At 41.2% G+C, this 17128-nt stretch overlaps 1 protein-coding gene across 1 annotated transcript in view; it reads left to right on the top strand.

The window, feature by feature from the left end:
• The window catches only part of LOC139301660 (protein unc-13 homolog B-like), a 61677-nt gene that overhangs the window by 38167 nt on the left and 6382 nt on the right, over positions 1 to 17128 (top strand). Inside the window, exons 12-32 of the mRNA XM_070925102.1 lie at positions 5526 to 5572; positions 5736 to 5814; positions 6093 to 6098; positions 6711 to 6785; positions 6976 to 7195; positions 7356 to 7583; positions 7710 to 7851; positions 8136 to 8305; positions 10110 to 10225; positions 10795 to 10958; positions 11491 to 11641; positions 11771 to 11839; positions 12223 to 12312; positions 12531 to 12668; positions 12845 to 12975; positions 13177 to 13262; positions 14696 to 14822; positions 14981 to 15077; positions 15249 to 15392; positions 16007 to 16084; positions 16202 to 16279. Of these exons, the coding sequence (XP_070781203.1) occupies positions 5526 to 5572; positions 5736 to 5814; positions 6093 to 6098; positions 6711 to 6785; positions 6976 to 7195; positions 7356 to 7583; positions 7710 to 7851; positions 8136 to 8305; positions 10110 to 10225; positions 10795 to 10958; positions 11491 to 11641; positions 11771 to 11839; positions 12223 to 12312; positions 12531 to 12668; positions 12845 to 12975; positions 13177 to 13262; positions 14696 to 14822; positions 14981 to 15077; positions 15249 to 15392; positions 16007 to 16084; positions 16202 to 16279 (2436 nt within the window). The remainder of the gene's footprint in view (positions 1 to 5525; positions 5573 to 5735; positions 5815 to 6092; positions 6099 to 6710; positions 6786 to 6975; positions 7196 to 7355; positions 7584 to 7709; positions 7852 to 8135; positions 8306 to 10109; positions 10226 to 10794; positions 10959 to 11490; positions 11642 to 11770; positions 11840 to 12222; positions 12313 to 12530; positions 12669 to 12844; positions 12976 to 13176; positions 13263 to 14695; positions 14823 to 14980; positions 15078 to 15248; positions 15393 to 16006; positions 16085 to 16201; positions 16280 to 17128) is intronic.

The following is a 17128-nucleotide window of genomic DNA, read 5'->3' as shown; positions in this document are numbered from 1 at the left end:
AAGCCAGTTGTTCCTGTTATTCTATTTATTTTTAGTAAGAGTATTTAATTAACTCATCTGAAATTACAGAACATTAATACAAGATATTTTAATGGGGAGCATAATGCTCCCAGTTAATTTCAGATGATGACCCTGATTCCATTTAGCTGATACGCTCATCAGCTTAATTTCAAATTCAGTAGTGATAGGAGACATTCTATTCTGATAGGCTTGATTATACTTTTCTGCCTACCAAACCCTTATCAGGCTAACACACACCTTCAGTGTTCAAGTGCTTATTGGAGACCTCCAGTCCAGGGGTGGGTTAATGTAGTTAGTAACTATATACTCTGGAATAATTTACTTAATGGAATAGGTAATCCACTTTCCAAAATGAACGCTAAGGCACATCATAGTTATGTAATCTTATGTAAAATATATGTCATGTATTATGTTCTCTCATAAAATAAATTTGACAAAATAATTGTCATAAACTTGTTAATTAAAAGAGTGGAGGAAAATACCTAGAAATTAGCATGCATTCTTCTTAATCCATAGTGCGAGGTAGTTAAAAAACATGATATTGTGTGTGTGTTTTGTTTAGGGCTGTAATTAAAACCTTTATCCAAGTTCAATAACATTTTTAGGAGTCCTTGCTAAAGCTGTAGCCCCATTTTTAGTTACAGATAGTTAGATGAGATAAAGCAATCAAAGAAACCAAAGAGAGATTAACAGTTCTTTTTATATTTGTTCTTAAAAGTTGGCGTTGAAAGGTCAATGCAGTTCAAGTGTCAAGACGTTCCAAAATAACTTCCTGTTCTCTAGTTCTAAAAAAGCAGTATTCTTTCCTGTCTCTGTCTGACCTTTAGGGGCAGTCAGCAGGAATTGTTCTTGGGCCCTTTACAATTATAGGACTTTCTAAATTCCTGATGTAATTATCCTCATGGTCATGCTCAGTGGACAAAGATGATATCATTGAGCTGTTTCTAATATATACTATGACTAAATGGAAGGAGCATATAAGACATATCAATATAATTGATAGTGCCCTTTCTATTTTGTAAACTAGACTATGTTTATCGTATTTACCAAGTGGTTGACATGCAGAAATAAATGTTGATACACATTTAGACTACAGACTTTCCTGGATTATGTAATGCCATCAGATAGATTTATGTTGCATTTTTTTTGCCCTCTAGTGTATACACTGTAGGCTATGGGTCAGAGCTATCACGCTGTACAGCTGGTATGGGTGTGAAAGAATGACATGGCCTTAGAGGAGAGAATTGACCTGTCATCTAATTACTGAGCTGCCTTTCTAAAGCATCCTAATTACATAGATCTAAGCAGCTGCATGTCGTTCATTCTGCAAGTTGCTACTCTGACTGAAAGGATGTCAGTTAAAGGAATACTGTCTATCCTACTTCTATACTGTACTGAGCAGTGTAGTCTCTTATAGTGACCTGTAAATATCAGTGCAAGACTTCATATGTGTGTTGTATGTATTGCAAAAACCGACTAAGTAAAGCATCACTCTGCCTTTTTTTTACTGTTGAAATCACAGTGTCAGAAGTTGGAATTACTTCTTGTTTTTCTCTCTTAACTGTCTGGTCTGTTGGTCATAAAAATAGAATTCCAGTAAATTCAAAAGAAATAAGATTAATGATGAAACTACTTATTTGATTCTCTGCAGATTCATTCCACTTCCTTTAATAACTGCATTTGAAAATGCATTTCTCCTTTTTAAGTACTATATACGAACTTGTGGAGGAGTTTCTTCATTTGGTAGTTTAATAATAATAAATAAATAAGTTTGGTTGATATTTTATGGCAGAGACAGAATGAAGGCCTAGTAGAACTACCAACCAAATGAGCTACAAATAAGATTCATATAGTACATTTAATTGACACACAACAAATGCAGAGTTTTCACTGCTTTGTCAACAAAATAACATTATTTTCTCTTGTCAGTCATGGTGCAGGCACACAGTCATTTGAAGTTTAAAATGTAGGTTTATGCTTACACCAATTTAAGGAGGAGACACTGAGGCAGTGGTTTGTCCATGTTTGGGAACAGCTGATCAGCAGCGCAACTTCTCAGGGATGTTGCCCAGAGGACACCTCAGTGGACAGGATGAACCCTACAAATCAGAGCTACTTCCACTCTCGCCCAAGAGGGGAGACCTGCAGAAGAAGAGATCACAAAGCCCCAAAGTTGGGCAAAGCCTGCGCAGAAAGCTTCAGAAGTGCCTGCAGGGGCCAGAGGATAACTCCCTTAATGACCTGTCATCAGTGGACACTACCTGCACTAAAGCGGAACTCAACCCGTCTGGGGAAAACAGCAGTTCTGATTACCAGGATGGCATTGGGGTTGTGAAGAATACTATACCCAGACTCACTGAAAGAATCAGAAATGAAGAAGAGGAGGGAATTGATGATGAGGAGGCAGAACAAGGCTCTAGTAACATAGTGGAACATATCCTAAAAGAGCTGAAAGGCATCAACAAGATCCAGGAGGAAATTTCTGACCTGAGGCAGTATCTAACATCTGTGCGAGGCTCAGTGGATGAAGTATCTTGTTGTGTTGATGCAGTGCTCAGTGAAATTGGTGAGCTGTACTCTGGGGCTTCAGCTGCACCTCTTCCCAGTCCTGTTTCTCAATCCCCCCGCATCAGGCGAGGAAGCCTGGGTAGGCAGAACGCCATCACATCTCTTCAAGGGAGAGACACCAGTCCATTGTTGGATCACAAAGATTATGGAAAAGATTCAGGATGTATACCATCTCACAGATCCCCCAAACAATGGCATGTTGATAGAGTCACTCTCCATTCAGACCAGCAAACAGACCAAGAGAACAAAGAGCAGAGTTCGAACATGCACATGCTAGGCCCTACAAAACCTGACCCCCGCTACCTGGAGCTTCATCATGGCCATGACTACCAGAGCACCAGCTCTTTGTCATCGTGTCACAGCTCCAACTGTCCTGAAGCAGGCTTTCTCTCTGGTGACACAGAATATGTCAGGTGGCCTTCTGTTGACATGCAGCACAGTATAAGTGGAGAAGGAGGTTGGAGTGAGGAGGACATCTGCTCTTGCGCAAACAGTGCAGAAGAGCTAGACAACTGTGTAGGTGTCTGGAACAGGTGTGCCACAGGGGAGACACAAAGCAGCACACCGGGTCATTCTTCACACAGCAGCTCTGAGCACCTCTCATTGCTGTTTGGACAGCATTACAACTCTCCCTCGAGTTCTTCCAGTATGGTGGACTGGAGGCCTCCCAGACTACAAACTGAGGAAGAAAACTTGGAGTGTGACTGTTCTGCAAACTGCCCATACTCACGCAGTTCTGGTTACCACACCATGGATGCTTGTGCAAATGAACTGGGTAGTGGACCTTCCAGAAGTCTGAGTTGCTCTACGGTGCTGTTGACAGACTGTGATGATGGTTACCTGGAGCCACACTCCCTGTGCGATGACTGTCCATCATCTGGTGACACTCTTGATCTGGGGTCTGCTGACAGTTTGGACAGGGAGTGGACAGATCACAGCATGTCCAGAGATGAAGCTGGAGAATCTTTGTCACAGGAGTCCTCTGAAATAGATCCTGATAGCGCTAAGACTCCCATTGTAGGTTTTGATGTAACAACTTTTAGCAAGGCTGTACTCACTGTCAGGTCAGCTTTAAAAGGGGCTTTGAAAAAGTTGGAAGGATCCAACCCTGAAAGTGTGAAAGATGATAGTGGGTCTGAGGCATCTCCCTCCCCTGTCGGACCAGCTAGTGAACCCGAGGAGCAGAGCAGTACAGAGTATACAGAGGGAGAAATAAGTCTCACAGACAATCACATTCAATTTGGCACTCCAAAGGAAGAGAGTGAGGTTTCAGTCTATGTGGATTGTTGTGAGACCCATGACAACCTGCCATGCTCCCGTCATGCCTCCCCCCATAAAGCAAGGCAGTCTCCCTGCACCCCAACTGAATATCACTCTGTAGAGATTTCACAGGGCAAAGGAGAATGTGTAACAGATGAGGAACTGTCCAACCTTGACTTAACTCCGGACCATTGTCCAGCAAGGCAGGGCGAGAATCCACTGGGTCCATCGCTCAGTACAGATGAGGTGCGCTTAAGTCCAATTAGGGAAAACCACGTTCTTGATGAGCTAAATCTAGGAAAGCCTATCGACGCCAGTCACAGAGAGCGTATAGCAAATTTTCAGCGCATTCTGAGGGAGAAGAGGCAAACCCGTCACAGACTGTCCAAATCTGCTCAGGGGTCCCAGGGGTCCCATGGCTCTCAAGGGTCTCAGGGATCCCAATCTCAAGATGAGTTTATCCCAGGTATTTTTTCAAGGGTATTTTCTTTTACTTTAATCGCTTGCAAGTCTGTTAAAAACAGCAAAAAATACATCTGTAATGATCTGATTAAATTTAAATTGAATGTATATAGCATTATACATGTTTCATTTATAAACACTTGTTGATTTGAGAGTCATTACTTGATTTGTTGTCTCAAATCACTGTCTTGAACATATGCTTAAAATAGTTTGCTCAATTACAGCTACTCTACACGATTTCTAATCCTTCTGTGATTTCTTTTTTCTTCACAGAGTGTGGGAGAGAAGATAATCAGGTCACTCATAAATATTAGCTCCATATTTAAGCTAGACTTTTTTTCTGTTGATTTTGATTGTTGTGGGATAATTGTGTTATTTTTTCCCCCCCATTATTTGCTCGTGTGTATTCCAAAGCGTAATGCAATATGCAAATGGTACAGATTATCATATGGGTAGATATGTAATATTTATTGAAAACTTCATCTTGCTATCCTGGAAAACACATTTGTCCCATCACTTAAGTTATTCTGTACGATAAATAATTTCACTGGTTTCATTCATGTGGTAGCTTAAGAGTATGATTCCCCAGTGCTAGTGTTAGTGCAGCTGCTTTATGTTTTCCCCAGAATTTCTTCAAACACTATCAGAAACTCATACTGTGAGAGTGAACCCCAGAGGGATCTCCATGTTAGACTAAACAGAGACAGATATACAGACACTGATGAAAGACTTAACCTTGAGGAATAAGTACAAGATCTTGTGTACATGTGTAGTCCCCCTAGTCAACCTTTTGGTGGTTTTATGGAATCCTTGCTGTTAGCTTTTATCTACTTCTTCTAAGTTATCTGGGGTGTCTCTTAAAACAGTCTGTGGGCAAGTTATTCAAACTGATTTTACTTGAATCTTGACCTGTGAAATAGAATACCCTCTGTGGTTTTGTATCTGTATAATTTTTTGTATAATGTTGGTCCACCATTGCATTTCACATAACATCTTTTACAATTAGAGTAAGGGTTCAGCAACATTTATTTGATCCTGTGTTTTAAAGGCATCATCACTTACTTTTTATTTGACTTTCAATGTTCTGTAACATCAGAGAGGTGAAACTCAACCAAATGTAGCTTTCCAGTAGGTCCGTCTTCTCACAATATGCTGTGTATAATGTCAACCTTTTTAAGGTGTCAGCCTAAACTCTCACATTTAAAATCTTGTAGGTTCGAGATGAAGAACCCAATGCTAGACAGGCCTGGGTCAAACCAGGGTAAGTCATATATAGTTAACAACTACATTTGGTTTGCTTAACACAATTGGAAGTATAATCTTTGGTAATTTTAATAGTAGTGTAACTATAGTCATGTGACCGTGTTGTGTTGTTGTTGTGATGACTTTTTATTCACTTTTATACTATTTCTGTTGGTGCATAGTGGCGGATCGGGTCTGTATGGAATTGACAGCATGCCAGACCTGCGTAAAAAGAAGCCTATCCCCTTGGTCAGCGACGTGGTCAGTACGAACCTGTCATTCCTTCACTATGTATACTGTATGTCATATGTCATCCAGTTTGTTTTGTTTTTTCTTTGTGAGTGCATGTGTTTCTATTTGTGAGATCACCACAAAAGTCACAGTTATTCTTTTTTACCTTTTGAGCTGAATTTGGGATGAGATTGTTATCAACGAATGGAGACATATATAAAATCAGACTGCTAATTTCTCTCTCCCTCCTCTCTTAAACGAAACTATTCCCCACAACTCTCTTGAATGCATTCACTCTCCTTGGTCAGGCTATGGTAAGTTAATAGAACCTAGTTGCCACTCCCTTTCCTACTTAAGTACAAAATATCAAGTAGGACAAATAAAACAATAGTTGCCTCAAAACATGTATGTCTATAGCATGTTGATCTGTTTGATCACAAACCTCTTGTTTAATACAAATTACAAACATTTGCATGCGTCCTCTTGGTCATGGGTAGCTTTTCCTCCTACTTGATATTATCATTAAAATATATAATCAACAAATCATTCCCCCACTGTTTGGTTTGTATTTTCCTTCACCTGCTGAGCCATGTACAGACAATATAATAAAAGCACATGGGTAGAAAACACTACTAACTGCTGATGGTTTTGTTATTGTTTTATAGTGTTGATACTTGCATAACTTTATCCTTTTTAGTAATCTCCTCTTCGCCAGTTGCTTAAAACTAATAATACTCACATGGGTTTTCTGATCATCTGGCAGTGGGGAAACATGCTATGATAACCCTACTCACCACCCTTACAACCTCCCCGGCCACCTTTTTAACCATACTGACCTTCATCATTATAATGATATTTTGAGGTGTGCTTGGTTGTGGGTTGTATATGCGTTTAATGAATGCTAACTTAGCCAAAACGTTGTTCAGTCTCTCGTTCAAGCCAGGAAGGCGGGGATCGCATCTGCCATGGCTGCACGGTCCTCAATTAAGGATGGGGAGCTGGTGAGTATAACACCTTAAACTTTCACTGCATTCATTATGGAACGATAATATCATCAGCTCCACAAAAAAAAGATTATCATTTTTAAATTCAGTGCTCTCACGATTTTGTAGATCAATAGGGTAGGTCACATTTTTCCCTATGACTGAATCAGGAATTCCATGCATCAAAAATAAATTCTCCCCTCTCTAGAAAAACCATGTCTACAAGAAGACCCTGCAGGCTCTCATCTACCCCATATCCTGCACCACACCACATAACTTCGAGGTGTGGACCGCCACTACGCCCACATACTGCTACGAGTGTGAGGGCCTGCTGTGGGGAATAGCCCGCCAAGGCATGCGTTGCTCTGAGTGTGGAGTCAAGTGCCATGAGAAGTGCCAAGAGCTGCTTAACGCGGACTGTCTGCAGCGTGAGTACCGCCCAGAAAATGTTTAAACCAAGTTCACGAGTGATCTAAAAATGCTGTGTTTACAAGGTAGGCACAAAGGTTCATGAGTAGTTCGATGAATATAGAGGATTTTGAGCAGTTTCTCCAAATTGTTAAATACGTGTGTTTGTTAAATGTTTAGGTGCTGCGGAGAAGAGCTCCAAGCATGGAGCTGAAGACAGGACTCAGAATATTATCATGGCCATGAAGGACAGGATGAAGATCAGGGAAAGGAACAAACCAGAAATCTTTGAACTTATCAGGGAAGTGTATGTCATCAGCAAAGTCATCCATGCGCAGCAGATGAAGACCATCAAGCAGAGCGTACTGGATGGCACCTCAAAGTGGTCTGCCAAGATCACCATCACAGGTATTCTACCGATCAAAATTGACAAATTCAACCACAACTTTAAAGTTTTCTCCACAGCATCACATGGAAGTCTTGTTAATGCTAATGGTTGTCCCTCATGTCTTTGTTTCTCCATCGTCGCAATAGTTGTTTGTGCCCAAGGGCTTCAGGCAAAGGACAAGACAGGATCCAGTGATCCATATGTCACTGTTCAGGTGGGCAAGACCAAGAAGAGAACAAAGACCATTTATGGCAACCTCAATCCTGTCTGGGAGGAGAAGTTCCACTTGTAAGTCACCAAAATGCCTTGGCTATAAAATGTGTGTATAAATGTAAAACTTTTCTTGCTCAAAGTTCTTTCTAATAGTGTGAGTGCCAACAGCAGGGCACACACTAGCCTCAGGCTTCTTTTGAAAAAAAATGTTGCCTTCATGCTTGTTCTTCATAAATATCATACCAGCTCTATTATTATTATTCTCTCGATATTTATTATGAAATTGTATCCTGTATTATGCTGTACTTTATAGTTTAAGTTTATATGTTTTGTTTTTTCATTTTCCTGTTTTTCACCAGCGAGTGCCACAACTCCTCAGACCGTATTAAAGTGCGCGTGTGGGATGAGGATGATGACATCAAGTCGAGGGTGAAGCAGCGTCTGAAGAGGGAATCTGATGATTTCCTGGGCCAGAGTATAATTGAAGTTCGAACACTGAGCGGAGAAATGGATGTCTGGTACAACCTGGGTCAGTATGCTGACTTTTTTATGGGCATGCGGTACAAAGCGTACTGTATGTATACCAGGAGAGGAATGAAACACGGCCTGTTTTATTGGTGTATTTTTAGATGATAAGCACTTAATGGAACTAGGCTATAAGTCAATCACAAATGATCTGGTGAGAAACACAACCTCATGGATCAAGAAAAGATTACCATATAAAGATACATGTTGTTCCTCATTTACCATGTCTGTTTTTGCTGTAGTTCTACCTCAGGCTTTTTCTCGCTAGCCTGCAAAGGAATCATCTACAAAAATCCTACATTTCATTGTACATTTCTTTCTCTTTATGAAGGATTGATTTGCTTCTGATGAGGCGTACAGTCTTACCATATCTGTGTGTTTCTGTTTGGCGCTAAGAGTTCTGTTTTCAGTAAGTCCAGTCAGTTGTTTGTTTGAACCTCATTACCCATGTCTCCTTTGCCTGCAGCTACTTTTTTTTCACACAGGCAACTAATAGCCCTCAGGCCCCTATTGGCCTGCATGAAACAGGCTTTCCCTGGCAAGCTTATTCTACGAAGTCCCTTGTGCTCATTCCAGGAAAAAATAAAACTTGTTTCATTATAATCCCTGAACTATTCCTCTGGGTATGAAGACATTTTCATTAGGATGAGGCATGAATACAGTCACAAGCACACAGGAGCTGATTGTACACTGGTTACAACCAGCACAGGGTTGTACCGCACAAATAAAGGTAGCTTGGATCCCTCTCAGGATAAAATCTCTTCCTGATTTTTATCGTGCAGACAAACCACATTGTCTTTGGAATTATATTTCTGAATGACTATCTCTGTATCGCTGTCTGTTTCCTTTTAAAATCTGTCTCCTGTGCTGTCAAACAGCTTTTATCCAGACATCATCCCGCTGTTGGTCCATAAACACTCCCCAGAAGTTGATTGATAGATTTACCCACCCCCGGCGTTATGTCATATTGCTTTGATTTCTTTAAAACACTCCTCATTTCCACATTCATGTTGCATGTAAGAGTGAGGCGTTAAGTTCTTAAGCGCAAATCATCTTTGGGTTTCTACTTGATTAAAGTAATGAAATTGACTTCACTGTGGCAACAATAAATCTTCCACTGGAACAGTATGGCACGGAATATGAATGTGCCTATAAATCTGCTGTTGTTTCTTTTAAACTGGGAGACATGAAGAGACGTCAGTTTAACAACCCTCTGATAATCACATGAACAACATACTCCTTTGGTTGGGAGTCATTAGGACTTAGAATTCAAAGCAAAATTTATGATCAGTCATGTAATGTGCCCCATCCATTTCAAACATCCTCATCTCTGTCTTCTTGTGCTCCAAAGCGCCCCTCCCCTGCCCTCCTTACCCCCCCCCCCCCCCCCCCCCCTTCTCCTCCTGATGTGTGATTATCAAGTAGCAGCACTCCAGTCGGAAATCGACCGCTCTGCCGACATGTACAAATTGCCCCTAATGATGTGCCTGTCAGGGCAAATAGCAGGGGTGAGCCACCAAGCACTCCACCTACAGAGAAGCTCCGGCTCAAGTGTCTTCTGTGATCAAGTGCAGATCCATATAGCCCACTGCCATTGTCTCCCTCACTATCAGCTGGAGGACTTCTATTAGAGTTGCCGGCTCTGCACTGCCATCAAACTGTGGAAACAGAACCCCCTACAATAGAACTGCCACGTTAATAGTCTGTAATTACTGTTGTGTTAATGGACCTGGTTTCATGTGCCTCCGTGTCACAGATCTGGATTGGAGTTATGAATCAAGAATGTGTGCATTTGTGTTTAATTACAGAGAAGCGGACAGACAAGTCGGCCGTGTCAGGTGCCATTCGCCTCCAAATCAACGTGGAGATCAAAGGAGAGGAGAAAGTGGCTCCATATCATGTGCAGTACACCTGTTTGCATGAGGTATTTGATTCTGCAGAATACACGGGTTGTGGTGGAACCTAAACACGCAGGAGATTACTTACTAGTACTCAGTGTACCCTCACCCTCAAGTATTAGTACTTGAGGGTGAGGGTACACTTGATTTTTAAATTGGCCAAGAGTTATTATTGGACTTGAAATCTCGCAGGATTGTTAGAGTATAACAGGGCAAATTAATTTACTGGGCATTTAACAAAAAATACTGCTGGAATCTTTTGGTGTAGATAGCGTGTGGATGTGACTGATATAGACAGGATTAGAATCACAAATATACTCCTGTAACAATTTCATAATCCTCCCTGTTCCCTGGAAAACTCTATCCAAATCGAATTTAATAGGGCATAGGGCTTACGGCATGTGCTTATAAAATAGACCACCCCATAATAACACAGGCCAAAAGGTTTTACCCCCATCGCTATCTTCACCGCACGGATCCTGTTAAAGTTAACTTGAGTTTAAACCCCCACATACTCGTAAATCAAATTTGGTTCTAGGTCTATGAACGATATGCCACTCAAATGACATCCACACCATGTTTCTGTCCACTACAGAACCTGTTCCACCACTCGACCGATGTGCTTGGCCAAGGCGTGGTGAAAATCCCAGAAGCTCGTGGAGACGATGCGTGGAAAGTCTACTTTGACGACGTGGCACAGGAAATAGTGGACGAGTTCGCCATGCGCTATGGGATTGAGTCCATCTACCAGGCCATGACGTGAGTTTGAGATATCACATAAGAACTCTCTCTCTACCTGTCCATGTGTTGGTCCCTTGTTCCTCGCTCTCTCTCTCTCTCTCTCGCTCTCTCTGCCTTTTGCTCTCATATCAAAGTGCCTCTCGTTGTCCCTGTTGGCCTCAACATGAAAGAAAATCAATCATAAATGGGCTGAGGATGGATCCGTCTCCATGAAATGTCATCCTCCATACAGATGCCCGTTAGCTGGGCCCATCATTCACAGAAAGCCCACTCCACTGGGCCGTCCTTCAGCCTAAATGTGCCCGCTAACTGATGGGCAGATGAAATGACCGTTCCTAATAGGAATCATTACGTGAAAACAAGACCCCTGAGAGGACGCAGGCTGACCAATTAAAGGCACAGCTATTCACGGTGTACATTGCTTTGCCAAAAAAAACTTTTCTCTGTGACAACGAAATGTCTTTGTAAGTGTGAGTAGGTACAAATGGGAGGAAGAGGAGGCCTGCTGCCCAGGTCTTTATCAAGCTTTCCTTGGTGCTTCTCTTTCCAGGCACTTTGCCTGTCTGTCGTCCAAGTACATGTGTCCCGGGGTTCCTGCAGTGATGAGCACCCTGTTGGCCAATATCAATGCCTTCTACGCCCACACAACCGCCTCCACCAACGTCTCCGCCTCCGACCGCTTTGCTGCTTCCAATTTTGGGGTTTGTATTACTGTAGCACACACACACACACACACACACACACACACAGACAATAAACATGTCTTGTCTTTTTGTACATACACACGCACAATCTCTCATCATTTCTTTTTTCTTTTATACATCTTACAGAAAGAACGCTTTGTTAAGCTTTTAGACCAGCTGCACAACTCCCTGCGCATTGACCTCTCCACCTACAGGGTAAGTTAGATTGTACTAAATAAATATCACCACCTTTAATGACTGATATTGTTCTCAATTTACTTCTACAATCACTTGTTTTCATGACTTTAGAGGATACATTAACCCATTTTCAGAAAAGAATAGGCCGTTCTACTTTCATTCTATTTATGGAGTGTGCTCATGTAAGGTTAAGCAAGTGACACCACCGCTTACATGGGAAACCTTTGAATCTAAATTTTATATATAAATGCATATATGTTATAGCTGTCTGCAAGTATAAACTGTAACAGCAATCTGATTATTGATTTTGCCTAAATGATATGTACTATACTCCTGTAGTGGTCATTAATTATATTGAATTTAGTAAATTAAACTTAATGAAACTTGTTTTTCCTCTGTAGAACCACTTTCCTGCCAGCAACAAGGATCGCCTACAGGATTTGAAATCCACCGTGGACCTTCTGACCAGCATCACCTTCTTCAGGATGAAGGTAGCTAAAAGTGTTTCATGTATTATGTCTTTCTTTTTACCGTACTCTCAAATCAAGTCAATTGATTTTTAAATTAGACATTTTGCCATAGCTTGACCATGAAGTTACCACCTGATAAACTGGATGCACAGTATTTAACTTGTTCATTGCAGATAACCCTGTTGTCAGATACTGCAAATGATTCACTGCCAGTGTTGCTATCTTCATCTGGTGTTCAGGTCCAGGAGCTGCAGTCTCCGCCCAGAGCCAGCCAGGTGGTGAGGGACTGTGTCAAGGCCTGCCTCAACTCTACTTATGACTACATCTTCAATAACTGCCAGGAGCTGTACAGCAGACAGTACCAACCTGCTGACACGGTGAGTCACACACTAATCATCCAGCTGTGCCCGGTAAACTGCCTTGAGCCTGACTGCCAGGCATTGCAGTGACTACATGTCTACTAAAGCAGACATAAAATCCATTCTACTGATCGTGTTTATCCTCTATCAAGTCTTGTTTTGGTGACTGACTGTGTTGTGTTATTCTAATCTAGAACAAGGAGGAGCTCCCGTTGGAGGAGCAGGGTCCGAGCATCAAGAACTTGGACTTCTGGCCCAAACTCATCATGCTCATTGTCTCCATCATTGAAGAGGACAGGAACTCCTACACACCTGTGCTAAACCAGTTAGTAAAGGGCTTACACTTCCTTTATCTTTACTCTTTAAAAATGGCAGGAAATCTTGAACAGTTTCTGCTATATTTAGAAGGAGATTCACTTTTGTTCCAAATGTTCTGAACACCTTATATGGATGCTTATATGAGGTTTCTGTTTTTTCTGTCTCAGAATTCAGTTGGATTCATGTCACAAGTTTGTCTTTCTCTCAGATTCCCTCAAGAACTGAGCGTAGGGAAGGTGTCAGCGGAGGTTATGTGGACATTATTTGCTCAAGACATGAAGTATGCTATGGAGGGTAAGTCCACACTCACTGTCAGAAACCCATTATCCCACTCATCGTCACTTGCTGTGTTATATCAATGACGCAGTAAGTTATCATCATTTCCGTCTCACCCAAATCTAACACCAAACATTGTCTTAATGTAGTGTGAGTACTGTAGGTAATGTGTCTTTGGTTCCTACCCCCAACTCGCTCAATAATATATGATAGTTCTTGCATACATGTTTCTGCAGTATCCTGTAGAGCCGTAGATTCATAGTACATAGTATATTCATAATATAGTATTATTCTGAAACTGGAAATGGCAAGAAGCGAAGACGAAGAAGAGAAGTTTTGGGGTAGAAGTGATACAGTTGCATTGAAGAAGTGAAAGAGCGAAATAATAATTGGATGTAAAAGCTGCTTATGTCTCCCAGGAGCCTCTCTGTGATTTTTCCTCTGCTGTACTGTACAGCACCATCAGTCCCCACAGGCTGTCAGCTTTTATCCCAGCCCCTGTCCTCAAGATGAATCCCCTACAGAGACTACCACTGACTGGGAAGTGTCTGTTTCACATACTACAGTACAAGTGGTGGCCCCTTCATTTTCAATCTGCATTAATATAAAATGGGATGGAATGAGTCCTGAGAGATTTTGCTCCAGAAGCACTACCAAAAAGATCTTAGAATTTAGGAGTACTAGTAGTTTTTAGTAGGTCACTAAAAAAGGACACTCAAGTGGTTAAATTTGAGCTGTTCTTTGTTATTGCTATTATATGTGAGTAAACACTAAATGAAGCATTGACTTTCTGTCACTGTCAAGTCACATAAATCTGTGGGCGAATACATAAAATGGGATTAGTGTGTGTGTTCTGTTGTTTGTTTGAATATTAGACCACCAGAGGATATTTTGTCTAGAGAAAAATATTTGTATTGTTTTATTAGGGGAATTATGCCTCGACTCTATGGGAATAACTTCAGCATAGATACTGGTTTAGGTGTCTTGGAACAATACTCACATGCGCATACGTACATTAAAAGCACTGTTGGTTGCTTTTATGGTTGCTCCTGTTACGTACTGGCTGTGAACTGATCCATTCCTAAAGTGGTTTCAAAGTAAGTGATGCGAGACAAAATCCACAGTCTAAGACATACTTTAAAAAGTATGAACCTATCCTGTAATCTTGAAATTAGGATTATGTTTGGTGTGGGTAAGATTAAGATTAAAGGTGCACTCTTTAGCACGTCCATTAAATTGGGAGACTTGTATGAAGCAAATTTAAAAAAGAATGGTCCAAATCGAAGCAGCAGAGGACGATATCCTGATTTTTTGTCCACTGTATGAGTCACTACCTAAATACCCTTGATCCTACCCCACCCATAATGCAACTTGATGGCATGAATCTCTCCCCCTCTGTGGTACAAACTCATCACAACGCTCACAGTCTCTTTGTGTGTTTGTATCTGCAGAGCACGAGAAGCACAGACTGTGTAAGAGCACCGACTACATGAACCTGCACTTCAAGGTCAAGTGGCTCTACAACGAATATGTCAAGGAGCTGCCAAACTTTAAGGGGGTTGTTCCTGACTACGCATCGTAAGTGCTTTTAACTTATTCACTCATAGGCACGGGGAAACATTCCAAATATCCAATTAATAAACTGATAGGTCCCTAACCCAGGTATTGGTTCGGGTTATAACACCAGGAGAACCCCAGTAATAATAACTCTAGTTGTGTTTTATTTTCTCTTGTAGATGGTTCCTACAGTTTGTGCTACAGTGGTTGGATGAAAATGAGGATGTGTCTATGGAGTTTATGCATGGAGCACTAGAGCGAGACAAAAAAGATGGAGTAAGAAAATTTTAATTGATCTTTCATATGTTGTTACCTCTACGTCTACCAAGGAGGTTATGTCAAATTAAGATAACTGAAAGTTGTTTTATAGCAACAATATACTGAGTACTGATAATAACTAAGTATTGTGTATGAATTTGTTTGTGTTTTTTTTCTACACCGTCTCAGTTTCAGCAGACATCTGAGCATGCTCTGTTCTCCTGCTCCGTGGTGGACATCTTCACCCAGCTCAACCAGAGCTTTGAGATCATCAGGAAACTGGAATGTCCTGACCCTAACGTCATGGCTCAGTACAGCCGCCGCTTCTCCAAGGTAAACACACTTGACTGGATGGTGAAACCTGAAAGCACCACATTGTAAGAGGATTTGACTTGGAAAACAGAGCTCTTCTTTATAGCTCATAGTAGCCGGAGCTACATGGAACATGTCGTGGATTTGGGTCTAAATAATTGATAATGAATTGACTGTCAATGATCATGTTGGTCTTTTACTTCCAAAAGCAGCATCTGACTGTGACTATTTTCTTTTCTTAGAAACACTATAACATGAGTGAAATTACAAAACAGTGACAGCACTGTCTGGAGGGACATTAACTTTTTTTGTAAAGGGAATTTGATATTTCCTCATTAAAAAGAAATGTTGAATTGGACATAATACCCCCTTCCTGGGGGACGGAGGGGAAAACACAGTTTTGTGTTTTGGTATTTGCTTTCCTGCATGCCAGAGAATACATAAAGGGACATTCAGGAATGTTTCTAATACAGTTGGGAAAGATGTTCTTTCGGACATACTCCCCGAAAGTGTCATATAATCCCCGTCAACGTTGTGAAATAAGTAGTTGGATTTTAAACTGGTTGTAAATGGTTTCAAATGAAATGCTGTTCCATACACAGTTTTAATGTATTTCTTCCTCTTCATCTTCACAGACTATTGCCAAAGTTCTTCTTCAGTACAGTGCCATTCTGACCAAGAGTTTTCCTTCTTATATCGACAAGGAGAAGATTGTAAGTTGTCAACACCTTATAGCAGGTCATACCTTTGTGTAATATATGTATTGTGTTTAAAAAAAGAGTTCCTGCTACCTGTGTATGTAATCTCTCTTTTCCTGTGTCCTCTTGCAGCCGTGTGTCCTGATGAATAATGTGCAGCAGTTGAGAATCCAGCTGGAGAAGATGTTTGAGTCGATGGGTGCCAAACAGGTAAGTCAAAAGACTAATTTAATGTGCTATGGCATCACACTGGATGGATGACAGTATATTTAATAGTTAAAACCTTGAAAAGTAGATATTTTAGCGGTTGCTACCTGTACAACAGTTGTGTTTGTGTCTCTCGTGTGTCAGATTGCCACAGAGGAAGCGCGGGTATGTGCAGTCGTGGTAGTTGTCATGTGAAGTAGATGACTAGTAGTGCTAGATTAGGACATAGTCCTGACTCTTAGCCAAGGACGTAGTAGAAGCAGTGTATGCTGTGGATGTTATTTTCTTTACATTACATTCAGGTTGTTTAAAAGGTCTATACGTCGCCCCGGTGTCTAATGTGATGCTGTCAATGAAAGTGTAACCATAGATCAACACTGACAGATATTAGACCCTGTGCTGCCTAAAAGGCTAGAGAATATTAAGACGGAGACTTAATTAAATCACGTCCTCTGTATTAGTGTCCTTTAGTGTAGCTACAGTAAGGACAATCAATAGCTTCTCTGTCAGCCGTGACCTCCCTCTGCTTTGAATCCCTACCATGCTTTATCCTGTAGTGTCGTATTTTCTACTAGTGCTTGGTCGGTTGTAGGATTGTAGGTGTTGGACACTGTAGCCAAAGGTTCAACCGGTGTGTTCACTTTACGATTAAAGCAAAATGAAGTGGTGGAGGAGGCGGAGGAGGCGGAGGCAGCAGAAGAGGAGGAGGTAGGTTTCCATCCTGGTCTAAGCAGATATTTGGTTGCGTAATCAGTTTAATGGTGTGCAGTACACCACTGTATTGATTATTTCTCCTATTCCTCTGGCTTGGACAGCATCTCGTAACTGAGGATGAGGAGGCAAAGGCTCTGG

The sequence above is a fragment of the Enoplosus armatus genome, chromosome 18, assembly GCF_043641665.1.
Source record: "Enoplosus armatus isolate fEnoArm2 chromosome 18, fEnoArm2.hap1, whole genome shotgun sequence".
In the NCBI taxonomy this organism is placed as follows: domain Eukaryota; kingdom Metazoa; phylum Chordata; class Actinopteri; order Centrarchiformes; family Enoplosidae; genus Enoplosus; species Enoplosus armatus.
This window is presented reverse-complemented; position numbering and strand designations above follow the sequence as displayed.